This window comes from Patella vulgata, chromosome 1 (assembly GCF_932274485.2).
Source record: "Patella vulgata chromosome 1, xgPatVulg1.2, whole genome shotgun sequence".
NCBI lineage: Eukaryota > Metazoa > Mollusca > Gastropoda > Patellidae > Patella > Patella vulgata.
The window spans coordinates 93,709,469-93,728,685 of NC_065879.2; the positions used below are offsets into that span (position 1 = coordinate 93,709,469).

At 38.7% G+C, this 19,217-nt stretch overlaps 1 protein-coding gene and 1 long non-coding RNA gene across 2 annotated transcripts; both read left to right on the forward strand.

Annotated features, from left to right (window-relative positions):
• The first annotated feature begins 1,081 nt into the window (after nucleotides 1–1,081).
• LOC126830271 (uncharacterized) lies at nucleotides 1,082–11,646 on the forward strand. Its single transcript, XM_050560667.2, has 6 exons — nucleotides 1,082–1,257; nucleotides 3,228–3,291; nucleotides 5,467–5,814; nucleotides 7,959–8,303; nucleotides 9,152–9,196; nucleotides 11,465–11,646. The coding sequence occupies exons 2-6, from the start codon at nucleotides 3,231–3,233 to the stop codon at nucleotides 11,644–11,646; spliced, it is 981 nt and encodes a 326-aa protein (XP_050416624.1). The 5' UTR covers nucleotides 1,082–1,257; nucleotides 3,228–3,230.
• Nucleotides 11,647–13,054: 1,408 nt separating this feature from the next.
• LOC126818975 (uncharacterized) lies at nucleotides 13,055–13,960 on the forward strand. The gene is made up of 2 exons (XR_007679434.2): nucleotides 13,055–13,160; nucleotides 13,910–13,960. It is a non-coding gene; the product is annotated as an uncharacterized LOC126818975 (long non-coding RNA).
• Nucleotides 13,961–19,217: the final 5,257 nt, after the last annotated feature.

Sequence of the window (19,217 nt, forward strand, 5' to 3'; positions counted from 1 at the left end):
TGTATATCCATTGAAAACAATTGTAATTTTAAAATGTCCCTCAAAAATAAAATAAAACCATGTACGTCAGGGGTCGTACGAGCGGCTTTCGACCCTACGACGTTAGAGATTGATTAATCAATCAGCGTTGATGTTTCTAGTGGTTTACTTACAGTTCCGCGCGTCGCACACCAAGAATTCGCCTTAATTCTGGAATTCACTACCTCAAACTGTCAAACATGCGTTGTCATGTTTTATCTTCAAAAAGGAGTTAGTAAAACACGTTAAATCTTTGAACCCTTGTTAATTATTGTTGACCTCTGAATATATGTTTATTTGCCATTTTATTCTTTCTTGTTTGTTTGATATTTCTTTTTAGAGAGGGAGAGAGAGAGAGAAATGGGATTTAACGTCCACTCGACACAAACTAGGTCATTTCGGGACTAACACATGGTTCAATTTTATTTCAATAATTCGCTTGCGCGTAGAGGTCTTTAGCAGTGGCAGGAAACCGTAGGACGCGGAGAAAACCCACGAGGTTGTATCTTTATTATAAGCTTATATAATATGATATATATGCACTTTGTAAATATTATTACTGTGTAGTTGCTAGTTTTATACTGTGTAATTTGCTAGTTTTATACGGGGGGTTGGATGGCCGAATGGTTAGCACGTGCGTGCTGTATCATAAAGCCTGTCATTGAGTCAACTGGCGTGGTTTCGAATCCCCGGTTGTACGTGACAAGGAGTAGGGTCGCCTGTCCAACCTCGTGGGTTTTCTCCGGGTCCTCCGGTTTCCCCCCACTGCTAAAGACCCCTACGCGCAAGCGAATTATTGAAATAAAATTAAACCATATGTTAGTCCCGAAATGTCCTAGTTTGTGTCGAATGGACGTTAATCCGCATTTCTCTCTCTCGCTAGTTTTATAGAGTAGGAGGGGCATGTTGAAAATTAGAACTCATGTACTAAATATGTTCCCTGAGAAAATAAAGTCATTATTATTATTATTATTATTATTTATCGGGTATTGATTAAAACTATATGGTTTAACGCCTCGGTAACACGCGTTAATTTACATCATGATTCTACACGGGATATTGATTGGTTCTGTCGTCTATATAATATCACTGTTAAAACAGAAATAGTCCATTGTGTCGTCTATATTAAATACATAACATTTAGAACAACAGAAACTAGTGCTTGTAATACCGCTAATATCACAGTTACAACAACAGAAGCCAGTTCCTAATATCACAGAACAACAGAACTAGTTCATTGTGAGTAGAATCTAGTAATTCTATAATTGATATAAACTAGTTATTGGTGATACAGCTAATTAGGACAACGTTAGTAGAACATAGTAATTGTTTATTAATGTAAACTAGCCCCAGGTAATACAGCTAATTAGGACAACGTTAGTATAACATAGTAATTGTTTATTTAATGTAAATTAGCCCCAGGTAATACAGCTAATTAAGACAACGTTAGTATAACATAGTAACTGTTTATTTAATGTAAACTAGCCCCAGGTAATACCGTTAATTAGAACATCGTCATTCTTTAATATGTGTGTACCTCGTGGGTTTTCTCCGGGTCCTCCGGTTTCCTCCCACTGCTAAAAACCCCTACGCGCAAGCGAATTATCGAAATAAAATTAAACCATATGTTAGTCCCGAAATGACCTAGTTTGTGTCGAGTGGACGTTAAACCCCATTTCTCTCTCTCTCTTTACCATGTGTGTAAACTAGCTCCAGGTAATACAGCTAATTAGAATGACTTTAGTATCATATAGTAATTGTTTAATTGATGTAAACTTGTTTCTTGTAATACAGCTATAGAACCAGTAAGTATGATATAGTAATTCTCTAATTGATGTCTATTCGTCAACGTCCAACCGCGTGGGTTTTCTCCTGGCCTTCCGGTTTCCTCCCACTGCTAAAGACCCCTATGCGCAAGCGAATTATTGAAATAAAAATTAAACCATATGTTAGTTCCGAAATGACATAGTTGTGTCGAGTGGACGTTAAACCCCATCTCTCTCTCTCTCTCTCTTTCTCTCTCTCTCTCTCTAATTTCATAAGTTATTGTGTCAAAAAAGGTGATAATAAAACAATATGGGATTTCCCGTCTGGATGTTCATCATCAGCCTTCATCATCAGTGAATTTAGAATAACACAAACTAGTACCTGGTTATACAGCCAATTAGAACAACATTAGTATCAATACAGTAATTCTTTAATTGATGTAAACTAGTTCCTTGTAATACAGCTTATCAGAGACAGTTAAACATACATTATGCAAGAGCTAAATCTACCTATTGCAAGTCTATCTTTAGGCCTAAAATGTTATCTAAATTATCAATTAGACATTAATTAACTTATCCAGACCATAATCAACTCTCGATGGCATCGCTAGCCTGCGATATTTTCTGGATTAGAATCTTATCTGCTGCTTAATGCGCATTGATAATTAAATCAAAAAATGGATAATCGAGACTATGTTTTTTTGTCGTACCGACTTTAGTAGTAATGAACGAGGCTAGGCCGAAAATTCTCAATTGCTTATATCTTGGTTCATAGTGGATCAATTTGACTGAAATTTAAAGCAAACTGCCTTAACATTATCTAGTTTTTAACTATTATATTGAGAACTGTCCGCTCTTTATCTAATCTCCCATAATGTATGTTTAAGTATAATATAATAATTCTTTGATTAATGTAATTTACTAATGTGATCTGTGAATAAAACGAAACCAACAATTTATTTGATCAGTGTAAAAAGAAATCGGAGGGCCTGTCATTAAGGCAAGTGGCGTGGCTTGGATTCCGCGCTTGTACGGGTGTGTGTGTGTGTGTGTGTGGGGGGGAGGCTAGTGGTTTCGATTCCACGTTTGAACGTGACAAGAAGTAGAGTCCCCAGTTTAAAACATGTCCATTGATGAGATTTCAACATTAGGATACATGGCCCTGTTTCTCGAAATCTTAGTAGATACTTCAATTTTGATTGGCTAAGCACTAAAATTAATCTAATATTATCCAATCAAATTACTAAAATTTGGATTTTATCTTAGTTAAAATTTCGTGAAACAGGCCCCCGGTCTTCACCCCTACACCCGGAGTATTGGGTGCCCTTTACTGAGCCAGACTTGGGAATCTCAGACTCCACCCCACTCCCCCTCCCCCGCATGTGGATGAAAGAATTAGGTGATATCTTATGCCACGGTGTAAAGGACGTATATCTATTTCAGATTATGGCGACCATGTTGATGTTAGTGAAATCATCTTTTGTTGTGTTCATGGTGATGAATTCGGGTAGTTTATTACAATTTTACTTATATTCTCTTCAAAGCCGGGGTGGATCAGGGCGTAAGACACTGACTCACTAATAGGAGGTGCGGAGTTCAATCTCTGCATTGGCCGAGAAAGTTCATCCAGATTTTCCGGCGTGGTTTCCCCTTGACAGTGATGCAGGATGGACAGCCCGACAAGAACAGCTGTCTAGTCGTTTGGATGGGACAAAAAAACTGAGGTCCCGTGTACACATTGGCGTGCACGTAAAAGATCCCTGGATATTTGGAATTCGATATAAGAGTAGGCCGTAGTGCTGCTGTCCGGGCAAAAATTGCCTCATAGCACACTGTATGGCGTATGCCCGTCTTCATTAGCCCAGTACGGAGCAGAACAGTAGGACGTTAAACCCCATTTCATTTCATTTCATTTCGAAGCCACGGTGGATCAGTGCGTAAGACACTGACTCACTAATGGGAGGTACAGAGTTCGATCCTGATGTTAGTATTTCGGGATTTCCAACGTGGTATCCCCTCGCCAGTGGTGTAGGATAACCACAACGTCTATCGTAAGTTTCCCCTCGTCAGTGGTGTAGGCACTCGGCAAACCTCAACAGATTCCAGTACCCTACATCTTATCTCGGATGTATGACAAAGTCCGCCATTAGAACTACTTTCAAGTTCCCGGATTACAATGGCGTTGTCCATGACGACCAATGACGTGATTGATGACGACGTATTTGAAGAATGTTTTATCTTACAAAATTTTCAAAGTTTGAAGCTGTCTTTCTTTCAAGTTTATCCGATTTTCTTTAGACAGGGACAAATTTGCACTGAAAATTCTACACACTCTTCGAACGACGCAATTTTGAGAACTTCTTTCTAAACGCGTGCAAGTTTCCCTTATAAGTAAACCGGTGCCGCATCGCAAATGTATAGGCGTAGGTACATATCACTTACTGTCATACAGCCGAGGTTTGCCGAGTGTGGTGTAGGGCAACCAAAACGTCTATCATTCGTTTCCCCTCGTCAGTGGTGTAGGGCAACTAAAACGTCTATCGTTCGTTACCCCTCGCCAGTGGTGTAGGACGGAGCGCTTGCCAAACACAACGTCTATCGTTCGGTTGGTGTACGCGTACAATCAACCTTGACATTAGGGATTCGAAAAATGAGTAGCAAAATTTCTCTCATAGCACACTGAATAGTAAACGTCCGTCTTCATTAGCCCTTTTGGAGCAGCTCTGGAAGAGTTGTTATATAATTCGCTTTCTGGATGATGTGAGGGATTGGCCAATAAAACGGCCTGTTGCGGCGAGTTTTTGTGGGTGAGGTGCGTCGAACTTTGGGTAAACCACTAGAAACGTCAACGTTGATTGATTAATCAATGTCTGACGTCATAGGGTCAAAAGCCGCTTGTATGACCCCTGACGCGACATCCTACTACAACTGGTCAGATCTTCATGTAGTGTAGGCCATCGAAAGTATAAAAAAAACGAAACGCAATATAGATCTGTATTTAAATCAGATTGGTTGATATTGAGTTAGAGGCTTGCCTCCTTTAAAACTCATATGACCTCTGACACGACCTTTTATTACAGCCGGTCAGATCTTCATGTAGTGTAGGCCATCGAAAGTATAATAAAAAATGAAACGATATATAGATCTGGGCCCAGTTTCTCGAAATCTTAACTATAGATAACATCCAAATTTTAGTAGATACTTCAATTTTGATTGGCTAGGCACTAAAATCAACCTAATATTATCCAATTAAATTACTAAAATTTGGATTTTATCTTAGTTAAAATTTCGTGAAACAGGCGCCTGTTTTTGAATCAGGGCCCTTATTCACAAAATTTTAACTAAAGATAAAATCCAAATTTTAGTGGATACCTCAATTTTGAATGGCTAAGCACTAAAATGTTATCCAATCAAATTACTAAAATTTAGATTTTACCTTAGTTAAAATTTCGTGAAACAGGCGCCTGTTTTTGAATCGGGGCCCTTATTCACGAAAACTTAAACTAAGATAAAATCGAAATTTTAAGAAATACTGCAATTCGATTGGCTGACCAGTAAAATCAATTTGCATATATCCAATGAAGTTGCAGTATCTCTTAAAATTTGGATTTTATCTTAGTTTAAGTTTTCGTGAATAAGGGCCCCGATTACTTATTGTCATCACATTCTAATTTTATTATAGTAATGATGGTACTATGCCTAGTGGAGAAACAACTCGGCTGTTATCACCCAACAGACTCGTCATGTTCTATTCATACCCTAACTTGTCCTGAAGATAGACGCCTCAGCATCTACAGCCTGTATTACTATACGCATCCATCAACTACCACATGTCCTCTAGAACAAGATGAATGTGAAACTAGTCCATGCTGTACCTGGAGTAATGGTGATACATTACAACCTTACAATGATCAGGATAGTTTAGATGTTTATAAAACCTGTTCTATTCAACAATCATGTTCCATCACCTCTCCTTACAATCATACAACAGGTTATCATTACGTAGAGTATGGTTACGAGTGTGAACCTGGTACGTAAACTATCAACTGGTATATCTTTAAAGGGACAATAACCAGGGGCGGATCTAGGAATTTTGAAAAGGGGGGCGCTGCAAAATGAAGGCATTGACCGCGGAGACGGGGCACGCCGCTGTGTGTGTGTGGGGGGGGGGGGCCCAAGAAAATTATCCGTCATTTCCTTGCATCTGTTTGAGTCATTTGGGATCCCTACAACGGGTTGGGAACGGACATATTTGAGTCTGAGAAAAGGCACTTTCAGCAGTAAAAAAGGGCACTGTCGAAAATTAGGGGGGGGGGGGCGCCCCTCGCGCCCCCCATTGAATCCGCCTCTGATAACACTCTTGCCGGCTTGACAGCTCCAGAAAATAAAAAATAGCCTTATTTTAAGTACTAGATGTGTTAGCGTCTTGCCTGTTGTGTAAATTATCCATTAAATCCTATTTTACTTGTCCAGAGGGTTCAAAAATATTTTTAAATCCAAGTCACATTTGAAAAGCTTTACGTCAGGCTTTTCAAATCATTTAGTTGAATTTTTCCAATTTTTTAAATTAGGTGTGTTACGATGAAATTTGTATCACCAATTAAACATGCATTATGCAAGAGCAAAATCTGCTTATTACAAGTCTTTCTTTAGGCCTGAAATGTTATCTAAATTATTAATTAGACATTAATTAACTTATCTAGACCATAATAAACTCTCGATGTCAAGGCTAGCCTTCGATGTTGGCTGGATTAGATTCCTATATGCCGCTAACGGCCGTTGATAATTAAATCAGAAAAAGTGGATAATCGAGACTATGCTGTTTATATTAATGATTTTAGTAATGATGACCGAGACTATGCAAAAATTTCACCCGCTTCTTTCTCGGCTCATAGTGGATCAATTTGACTGAAATTAACAGTATCTTTAGTTGAAATATTGTAAAATAGTACAATTTGTTGACCAGAATAAAGATTGGGACGTATTATTCAGTTACAACAAGAGTGGTATTGATCAGCCTTTAGCATGTTTTACATATGTTTTACATATTGAAGTACTAATACGTTATATAAATTAAATCAAAATATGGCTGAACCGTTCTAATCTATTTAATATAATACAATGATACGACAGGTTATCATTATGTAGAATATGGCTACGAGTGCGAACCTGGTAAGTTATATATATATATATGTTTACTAGGTCAGCTGTTATATCTTTAACGTGTTTTACTATAACAGCCCTGGGGCCTTATTCACAAAAACATAAATTTCTTAAAATCGACTGTAACTTAAAATTTGACCTCAACTTAAAGATACATTATGCGAGATTCGATAACGATTTGGCAGTTCTCACTATAATAGTTAAAAACTAGATACTGTAAAGGCAATTTGCTGAAATTTTAGTCAAATTGGTCCACTATGAACCGTGAATTAAGCGGTTGAAAGTTCCGCCTAGCCTCGATCATCATTACTAAAGTCGATAGAATAAAAAACATAGTCACGATTATCCATTTCATGATTTAATTATGAATGGAAATTGGAAACCAATCCAATAAATATCGCAGGCTGGTGATGCCATCAGGAGTTGATTATGGTCTGCATAAGTTGATTAATGTCTAATTAATAATTTAGATAACATTTCAGGCCTAAAGAAAGACCTGCAATAGGCACATTTAGGATAAGCCATAATCACTAAACTCATTTTGGTTTAAAGCGGAAATTGCAAATTTTCAAGTTATATTTTTAAAATGTATTAAAATAAAGCCTAAAAATAGATGGTATCCATAAACAGTCCTACCTTGTTAAAGAATAATCCTATTAATCCTATAATTCGCTATTGCCAGCTGAGAAATTGGCAAAAATATCATTTTTAACTTCAAATTCCAACGTTGGAACTGTCTCTTATTCAACCTCTTGTAAGTGGAAAACTAAATTGCCATCGCATATATAATTATGTTAATAATAATATTAAATGAATAGATACAAACATATTTTAATACCATATTAAATATGTATCTCTCTTTCATCTTTTAAAGTTCTACAGGACAATGTATACATGTTTCATATATTTTATAAATATGTGGTACTCTCTCTCTCTCTCTCTCTCTCTCTCTCCCTTTCTCTCTCTCTCTTTCTAAGATTTTTTTATTTCAATTTTTAACATATATTACAGAGTATTATATCCATGATATCATGACAACTGAAAGAATATCATTCAGAGGCGGCCATTTCTCCCTGTATTACAGTGGTAAAGATTCACCAGCTAAAGGTTTGACATGTTCCTGTGTTCTACCTAAAGGTGATTTTACCCTGAAGATGCAGCTATTGTACATCTACCTGAGTGGTGAATCATGTACCAGAGTAACGGTAACAGGTGACGATACACCTGAGTACACCTGTAACGATGATGGGGTATTTATCAGTAAACAGAACAATGTGCACATCAATGATATATATAGAATAACATTTAATAACCTGACCTCCAGTAATGATGATGTAATATGGATCGAGTTCACCGGTAAGAGAAGGGGGGGGGGGTGAGAGGGAGAGAGACTAACAGAGAGAGAAATGAAATGAAATGAAATGGGGTTTAACGTCCTACTGTTCTGCTCCTATACTGGGTTAATGAAGTAGGGGATACGCAATACATTGTGCTATGAGGGAAATTTTGCCCGGACAGTGGCGCTATCGCCTACTCTTATATCGAATTCCAACTGCCAAGGGATCTTTTACGTGTACGCCAATATGTACACGGGACCTCGGTTTTTCGTCCCATCCAGCAATGACCCGAGAAATCCCTCTCTGGCCATTGCTAGATTGGCTTCTGATACTTGAGCTTTTGAGGGAGTGCGTCTATTCTTCCCGTTCAATCAAATCTATCCCAAATACAGTGACATGACAGCCTTTCGTTTAATCTGGGGTCTTCCCTAAAACTTTGGATAGTGATTTAAGGTATTAAAAACGGCAAAATTATTGTTCGTCTCGAAACAGTATTGTGTTTACATTGTAGTCGTTTTGATAGTCTCGTTTGTCACGCAATTAGTTTTTCTGCAATATTATGCTATGCACTTGTTAATTGGGCGTAAAAAAATTCGTGAGTCATGACGTAACGTTATGTAAATATATTTGGAGCTATCTTTAAACCCGAATGATATTGTTACACTGTTAGATATTGGTTGTTAATCGGCCTATTGACCAGTCATAATTTGGAACAGAAATTTGCTTTCAATACGGCAGTGTTGAGTGGGATTAGGTCTAATCAAACGAAACACTGCGAGGAGTATGGGAGTATGCCCGTCTTCATTAGCCCAGTCGGAGCATAACAGTAGGACATTAAACCTCTTTGTATTACACTTCTATTTGTAGGTCGACCAGAGAACGCGTCATGTGATTGTAAAGCACAGTTTGAAGGTATGAAATATTTAAATATGAATTATGTAAAATTACACGGTTAGGTCTATTTGATAAGGCCAACTTCGAGATTGATCAAAGGTCACGAGATGTAAACAGGGCTAGCGCTAATACCAACCCTAATTCTAACCCTGGACCTAGCCATAGCGCTTATTCTAACCCTAACCTACATTCTCGCCAACAATCAAGTGCCCTATCCTTATTCACATCTCAGCGACCTTGACGAAATATCAGGTTGGCCTGATGAAATAGATTTAACCATGTTAATGTTATGATATCCCCAGGGGCTAGTGGGGTAGAACCATCTTCAATAGAAGGCTTGATCTCGCTGTAACTATGTACATCTTATCAAGGCCTTCAAGTAATACCCTGCATATTTCGGCACTAATTTCGATTGGGTACAAGCCCAGCTTGTGCGCCTATCAGATTCCTCGATCGTCGCGAATACCAAGTCTCGCGCTTTCAAGCTAAAATGTCTACCTGTGATAATCGAGTTGCAAAAGTTCAAGGTTCATTCAATGTCAAGGTTTCCGTTGAGGTCGCGATGTCACAACCTCTGATTGGACGCTACTGCTCACGTGTCTGTATATAACGCAGCTATAAGTTCGAGAAATGTGAAGTAAACAAGCAACGTCTAGATGTTGTAAAACTCGCAGTCGTTGCTACAGGAACATGGGGTAGAACCGGATTGATATCATTGGGGATACCGAAGATAAAGTTAACCCCTACATTTAATTAAACATACATTATACAAGAGGTAAATCTGCCTATTGCAGGGCATTTCTTTAGGCCTGAAATGTTTTCTGAATTAGTAATTAGACATTAAGTAACTTATCCAGGCCATAATCAACTTTCTATGGCATCGGATTTCTCCGATATTAAATAGATTAGAAGAGTTCAGCCATATTTTGATTTAAGCGAAAAATGCAGTAGCGAGACTGAGCTTTGAACAACCAGTACGGTGGTTGAAATTATTGCACACGTCTTGTCAACCATCAAAGGCCAATATCTTCGCTCGCAATAGGGTAATTTGAATGAAATTTTCAAATTATTCATTTTACATGATCTATTTTCAAACTATTATAGCAAGGATGGTCAGCGCTTTATCTAAATGGGGTTTAACATCCACTCGACACAAACTAGGTCATTTCGGGACTAACATATGGTTTAATTTTATTTACATAATTCGCTTGCGCGTAGGGGTCTTTAGCAGTGGGAGGAAACCGGAGGACCCGGAGAAAACCCACGAGGTTGAACAGGCGACCCTACTCCTTGCCACGTACAACCGGGGATTCGAAACCACACCAGTCGACTCAATGACAGACTTTATGATACAGCGCGCGCACGCTAACAATTCACCCATCCAACCCCCCTCGTCCCATTCAAACGACTAGACAACTTGATAACGATAAGAGAATACTTGGGATACCGAGGATAAAGTTAACCCCTACATTTAATTCATATCCGTACAGACCGTATATACAAGTGAAATGAAATGGGGTTTAACGTTCTACTGTTCTGCTCCTAACCTGGGCTAATGAAGACGAGCATACGCCATACAGTGTGCTATGAAGGAAATTTTGCCCAGACAGCGGCGCTATGTCCTACTCTTATATTGAATTCCAGCTGTCAAGGGATCTTTTCTATATACATACAAAACATTAGGGGTGGCTAAGTGGGTAAGAGGCTGGCTCGCTAGCGTGGAGGTCAGGTGTTCGATCCCTGCATTGGCCGGCGTGATGCCCCCTTGTCAGTGATGCAGGACGGAGGCCCTGACAAGGACAGCTGTCTAGTCGTTCGGATGGGATGAAAAACTGAGGTCCCGTGTACAAATTGGCGTGCATGTAAAAGATCCCTTGACAGTTGGAATTCGATATAAAAGTAGGCCGTAGTGCCACTGTCCGGACAAAAATTTCCCTCATAGCACACTGTATGGCGTATGCCCGTCTTCATTAGCCCAGATTAGGAGTAAAACAGTTTATAATAATGATCACTTATATGATTTAATGACTATCAGGTCCAGATTCATTAGTCAACGGTATCAGCTTACCAGTGAAAGATTACATGGCGGAAATAATTTAATATTACTAACATCGGTGCCCGCGGCGGAGCCAAGGCGGGGAATGGGTCGACACTTTTAAGAAATATGGGACGGGGCTCCGCCGTCAATACAATCCACCAATCAGGCCCCCCTCCCCACTCACACACTTTTTAATCTTGACTCTGCTACAATAAAATAAACAATACAGGTAATATTTACTGTTACAGTGAGGAATGGTAGCTGGAGTAATTGGTCTCTATACAGCGCCTGTTCTGTTACATGTGGTGGATGTAACAAGACCAGGACAAGGAAGTGTAATAATCCAACACCAGCTAATGGTGGGACTAAATGTTCTGGTAAAACTATGATGTATTCTCGATGCAATGAACAGCTGTGCCCAGGTTTGTAATTTTATAATTACTTAAATATAAATTATGGGATACCAGATAAAGAGCTGGCAGTTCTCACTATAATAGTTAAAAACAAGATAATGTAAAGGGAATTTGCTGAAAATGCCAGTAAAATTGATCCACTCTGAACCAAGAATTTAGCAATTGAATTTTAGGCCTAGTCTCGATCATCATTACTAAAGTCGGTGTGATAACAAACATAGTCTCGTTTATCCATATTTGGATTTAATCACCGATGAGCGTTGAGCAGCAGATCAGATTCAAATACAGTAAATATCACAGGCTAGCGATGACCTCGAGAGTTGATTATGGTCTGGATAAGTTAATTAATGTCTAATTAATAATTTAGATAACATTTCAGGCCTAAAGAAAGACCTGCAATAGGCAGATTTAGCTTTTGCATAATGCATGTTTAACCATAATATAGCCATGACAATGCACACAGTGATCGTATTCATTTATTTTCCGGCGTGGTTTCCACCATGTATAGTCGTTCGGATGGAGAGAGAGAGAGAGAAATTGGGTTTAACGTCCACTCGACACAAACTAGGTCATTTTGGGACTAACATATGGTTTTATTTTATTTCAATAATTCGCTTGCGCATAGGGGTCTTTAGCAGTGGGAGGAAACCGGAGGACCCGGAGAAAACCCACGAGGTTGGACAGGCGACCCTCGTTCGGATGGTACGAAAACCTGAGATCCCATGAACGTAGAAGAACCCTTGACCATTAATGCAGTGTTGGTATTGAATTATTGGCATTAGGAAACTGGGATGTATTCTGTGAACACCACAATTAACGGTCGCTCGCTACTAAATTATATGACTCAGATGGGTTTAAGTGCCCGTCTTCATTAGCCCAGTTCGGAACAAAACAGTAGGACGTTAAACCCCATTTCATTTCATTTTGGGTTTAAGTGTTATAACGAAGTTGATAAATCCAAGATGAAACAAATCATACCTCGTGAGCGCTCTTGAAACATTACTTTTTATTTTCGTTATAAAGTGTCGCATGTGTACATTACTACCCATCTTCCATTAGCACAGTCAGAACAGAACAGTAGGACGTTAAACCCCATTTTATTTCATTTTCTCAATTGATCGACTTCAGATTTTATACACATACACACCTTGAGAAAAGATAATATAAAAAAAATATTAGGTAAAAATACAACAAAAATGTATAATGTTAGGTAAATATATATATAAATATTTGTTGTATTTTTACCTAATATTTTTTTTATAATCTATTGTCAAGGTGTATATTTATATCCAAACTTATTAGTACAACCGTAAAGCTGCACTACTTTGTTTCACGGTAAACGATGAAAAGATAAAAGGTATGCCTACACAAACTGATTTCAACACTGGTTTAATAACATTTTAACATTTTAATGTATATAAATTACAATGGAAGAGGACAGTAAATTTTGGTGGAATGGTCAAATGTGGATTGGAATTGGTGTTGGAACTGGTGTTTTGGTTTTGGTCATTCTGATATTCGTTATTACATGGTACAGTACACATTCTTATTGTTATATAATATAATTATTAAAGATACATTATGTAAGATTTAAATAAAGAGTTGACAGTTCTTACTATAATAGCTCGGGGATCACGTAGCTAAGTGGGTAAGAAACGCTGACTCGCTAGCCTGGAGGTCGGGTGATCGATCCCTGCATTGGCCGAGAAAGTTCATCCAGATTTTCCGGCGTGGTTCCCCCTTGTCAGTGATGCAGGGCGGAGGGCCTGACAAGGACAGCTGTCGAGTCCTTCGGATGAGACGAAAAACCAAGGTCCTGTGTATACATTGGAATGCACGTAAAAGATCCATAGGTAGTTGGAATTCGATATAAGAGTAGGCGATAGTGCCGCTGCCCGGCCAAAATGTCCCTCATAGCACACTGTATGGCGTAAGCCCGTCTTCATTAGCCCAGTATAGGAGCAGAACAGTAGGACGTTAAACCCCATTTCATTTCATTTTTGCTATCATAGCTCAAAAATAGATAATGTAAAAGGAAAATATTGAAAATTTCTTAAGAAACACTTGTCTGCGATATCACCCTAGGAGGTAGTGGACGTTAAACCCTAGGAAAGAACGAAGGCGTAGCGTCTAGCCATTCGGATGGGACGAAAAACCGAGGTGCCGTGTACCTTGTATGGCACATGCTCATCTTCATTAGCCTGGTAGATGCAGATTCATTCATGTATTCTATTACACGTGTACAATATGTAAATTATTATTCAATATTTTTATTGCCAGGTTTGTAAGACGAAAGAGAAATAGTAACATCTCCTCCACATCAGACCAAAATCAACCAACGGTTTGTACTGGAAAAAAATCGGAAGAGGAAGCTGCTGGTTATCTGCAGTTGTGCGATGCAGTGGATGCAGGCCCGTAACTTTTTTTTTTGGGGGGGGGGGGGGTCGGGGGAGGGGGGTGGCTGTGAAAATATTTTCGACCATAAAAAAATAGATATACATTGTCCGTCAATATTACAGCCCCCCTAAGAACACTTCCCGCCCCGCTTGTTGCTCTGAGCTAGTTACGGCCCTGAGTGGGTGACAAACCAAAACGATATGTCACAGACAGAAAAAACGTACTATCTCCCCCTGTTCATTATCTTCACCTATACCAAGCAGTGGGTGACCATACAACACGACATACATGTATTACAGCCAGAAAAAAAGGAGTAAAGACTGACATTTGTTTTGAAGAGTTATCTCCCCACACCCAGTTAATTATCTTCACCTGTACCAAGCAGTTGGTGACCATACATGTATTACAGCCAGAAAAAAAGGAGTAAAGATTGACATTTGTTTTGAAGAGTTATCTCCCCACACCTCAGTTGACTATCTTCACCTGCCCCAAGTAGTTGGTGACCATATGGTCTATAATATCATGTATTTTATATATCAGACATTCAATTTGTAATAAACAACAAACTTAATTTCGTATGGAGTAATATCTACTGTAAAATTTAATAAAGAGAGAGAGAGAAGGAGAGAGAGAAAGAAATGGGGTTTAACGTCCACTCGACACAAACTAGGTCATTTTGGGACTAACAAATGGTTTAATTTTTTATTTCAATAATTCGCTTGCGCGTAGGGGTCTTTAGCAGTGGAGGGGTAGGGCGGAGGACCCAGAGGAAACCCACGAGGTAATTTGTAATAAACAACAAACAATAGTACAGTCAAATAATTTCGAATGGAAAATGGAATTCTTTCATCTCTTGTTCTAACGAATTTGTTTTATTTCTTAACGGCTGGTTTATATCTCTTGAACAAGAATTGTTTTAACGTATTCGATAACATTGCCTTTACGTTTTAAAATTGCTATCTTTGAAATATTCTCACTAAAATTAGGCTTTAAATGACAGTGCTCAACGGGATACTGATAAAAGACATAAAAGATAATATTAAAATAAATGCACTACCTTAACAAAGCAAGGGGATCGCGGAGCCTAAGTGGGTAAGACGTTGGCTCGCTAGCATTGGCCGAAAAAGTTCATCCAGATTTTCTGGCGTGGTTTACTGGTCCCCCCCTTGTCAGTGATGCAGGACCGAGGGCCAGACAAGGACAACTGTCTAGTCATTCGGATGGGACGAAAAGCCGAGGTCCCGTGTACACATTGGCATCCACGTAAAAGATCACTTGACAGTTGGAATTCGATATAAGAGTAGGCCGTAGTGCCGCTGTCCGGGCAAAATTTCCCTCCTAGCACACTGTATGGCGTATGCCCGTCTTCATTAGCCCAGTTCGGAGCAGAGCCCCATTTCACTTCATTTCATTTAACAAAGCTTTAGCAAGAAGAATTGTTAAGGATCTTCAATTATGCTAAACCCCACATGAAAATTGATGGAGAACACACCATAATCACACTGGAATTAACTACTTTTTGTTCATTATCAACAAATATAAACTTATCGGAGAAACTTTGTATTTTAGAAATACATGTAATTAATAATAAACATAATGCTAACGTTTGATGTTTGTATTTTAATACTTTTAATCTCTTCCATCTAAAATATAAAATTTGATTGGTTTGTTTTGTTGATAAAGCTGCCAATGTTGCATTTCAAATCAAGAGTCTATGGTTGAGGCGATGTTCGTAACTCCAGTAAAGGCGAAGCTCGAAACTCTGGTAAAGACGATACCCGTAACTCCGGTAAAGGCCATGCCCGTAACCCCGGTAAAGGCCATGCCCGTAACCCCAGAAAAGGCCATGCTCATAACATGGTTAACGGCGATGCCCGTAACTTCGGTAAAGGCGATGCCCGTAACTCGAGTAAAGGCGATGCCCGTAACTCGAGTAAAGGCGATGCCCGTAACTCGGGGTAAAGGCGATGCCCTTAACTCGGTTAAAAGCGATGCCCGTAAAGGAGAAAGCGGAATATATCCGAGTAAATAATAACCAACGTACACTTTCTATGGAGCCGCTGTGGCTCGGTGATTAAGACTCTTGCTCGCGTACCTGACACCTTGGCGATTAGAATTTGATATACGCCACTTAGATGAGAAGTCTTAATTTAGCCAGGCAGTGCATAAGAGTAGGATGATAAACCCCATTCCATTTCATTTAAGGGGGAGGAGGCGAATGATTAACGAGTGCGCGTTTGATTATAAGGTCTGTCCCTGAGTCAACTGGCGTGGTTTCGATTCCCCGCTTATACGTGAAAAGTAGTAGGGTTGCCTGTACAACCTCGTGGGTTTTCTCCGGGTCCTCCGGTTTCCTTCCACTGCTAAAGACACCTACGCGAAATGGCCTATTTTGTGTTGAGTGGATGTTAAACCCCACCTCTCTCTCTCTCTCTCTCTCTCTCTCTCTCTCTCTCTCTCAGATTTCACCAATATATAGGACAGTTTGATATGAGATCAGATAATATTTTATATATGAAGCATCATGACAACATGTTTTTGGTATTAATGTTAATAAGGTTATATTAGCTGAACATGTGTTCAATATCTGTGGAATCAAATATAAAATTCTATATAACATGAAACATGACAACTTGGTTTTTATTAAACTTAATACGGTTATATGAGCTGAACAATATGATTTATTTTCAATATCCAGAGAATATAATATTTATTTGAAACATAAGTCTTCAATTACATATGAATGTACAATAACTAAACATATGGATATTAACTTTTGTATACGATAACTAATCAACTATTTTTAATCTCAGAGCCACGGTGGCGCAGTAGGTAGACGCTGGCTCGCTAACCTGGAGGTCACGTGTTAGATCCCTGCATTGGCCGAGAAAGTTCATCGGGATGTACCAACATGGTTTCCCCTTGTCAATGGTGCAAAACGGACAAGGACAACTGTCTAGTTGTTCGGATGGGACGAAAACCTGAGTCCCGTGTATAGATTGGCGTGCACGTAAAAGATCCCTTGGCAGTTGGAATTTGATATTTGAGTAGGCCGTAGTGCTAGGCGTGTACGTAAAAGATCCCTTGGCAGTTGGAATTCGATATAAGAGTAGGCCGTAGCGCCGCTGCCCGGGCAAAATGTCCCTCATAGCACACTGTATGGCGTATGCCCGTCTTTATTGGCCCAGTCAGAGCAGAACAGTAGGACGTTAAACCCCATTTCATTTCATTTTTAACCTCATCTGATTATTTTTTTGCAATAATTAAAATATTATCTCCTAATAAAATCAAACATACATTATGTAAGAGCTACATCTGCCTAGTGCAGGTCTTTCTTAAGGCCTGAAATGTTTTCTAAATTATAAATTAGACATGAATTAACTTATCCAGATCATAATCAACTCTCGATGCCATCGCTAGTCTGCGATATTTAGTGGATTGGAATACATTTTTGAAAAATAATTAAATGTAAAATTGGATAATCGAGACTTTGGTTTTTTTTTTATCGTACCGACTTTATGATTGACGATCGAGGCTAGGCCTAAAATTCAGTCGTTAATATATCGATTCGGAGTAGAGCAATACGACTGAAATTTTCAGCATCTATTTACGTTCAGGGGCGGATCTAGAGTGGTGGGGGCAAACCCCGCCCTGCCCAGCTACATAAAAAATGTAAAACAACACTTTATGAGAAAAGTGTAACGATCACGTGCTTTATCCTTTATCATTAGATGGTGGAATGGGATGGGCATCCAAAGCGCGAGATAATGATATAGACATGTGTGATATAACAATTAATGCTTTGCATCAATGAAATTAAATCACAATATGATCCTATTAATTCATAATAAAACAGGATGTTGGATTTCTCTCTTTAAAAAGCTCAGTGTGTATGTATGCCTGCGTAATTTAAAGAAGATGGTGGCATCAAGCATTGTCAACTGTCAAATTTTCTTAATAGAAGTCTGGCAAACCTCCTCCTGCAAAAATTCCTGGATCCGCACGGATGCTAATATCTATAACTATTATAGCGAAAACTGTCAACTTTTTATCTAATCTCCCATAATGCCTCTTTAATTCCTGTTCTTTTTAAATCAAACGACAATGTTTTTTAATATCTGTAAAATAATATAGTTATTTCAAACACCAGTCTTAAATTACTGGTGGATATTAACTTTTAAAACAATCTCTTGTGATAAATCAATAGTTGTTTTAATGTCGCCCGTTTCATTAAATGAAATTTATCTCCTAACAAAATTAATTTCTGTTCTCTTTTTTAATCAAATCACAACGTGTAACTTATTCTAATAGGACGCTAAACCCCATTTCATTTCAAACAATATCGTTAATATTTCAAACAATGTCGTTAACATTTCAAACATCGTCAACATTTCAAACAACATCATCAACATTTCAAACAACATCGTCAACATTTCGACCACTCTGCGCATAAAATATCTACTTCACGTCTTGGCTAATGTCTTCAATATACCCTGTAGTTCTAGTCTAGGGTAATATCTTCAATATACCCTGTAGTTCTAGTCTAGGGTAATATCTTCAATATATCTTGTAGTGTCAGTATTGGGTAATGTCGTCAATATACCCTGTAGTTCTAGTTATGCCCGTCTTCATTAGCCCAGTATAGGAGCAGAACAGTAGGACGTTAAACCCCATTTCATTTCATTTAATAAATTTGTTACTTGGGGGGGGGGGGGGTGGATGGCTGAATGGTTAGCGTGCGCGCGCTGTATCATAAAGTCTGTCATTGAGTCGACTGGCGTGGTTTCGAATCCCCGGTTGTACGTGACAAGGAGTAGGGTCGCCTGTCCAACCTCGTGGGTTTTCTCCGGGTCCTCCGGTTTCCTCCCACTGCTAAAGACCCCTATGCGCAAGCGAATTATTGAAATAAAATTAAACCATATGTTGGTCCCGAAATGACCTAGTTTGTGTCGAGTGGACGTTAAACCCCATTTCTCTCTCTCTCTCTGTTACTTTTGGCATTCCACTTAAGATGGGGAATATGGAAATATACTCTTAAACATACTTTTAGATCGCAACCAGTTACATAACAGAATATTAATTATAAATAAATTTGAAATATACATATATTTACAACACAATTATACCCGACTATTTAAGGACAATATTGGTGTCAGTCATTATCACATATGTGATAGAACTCATTAAACAC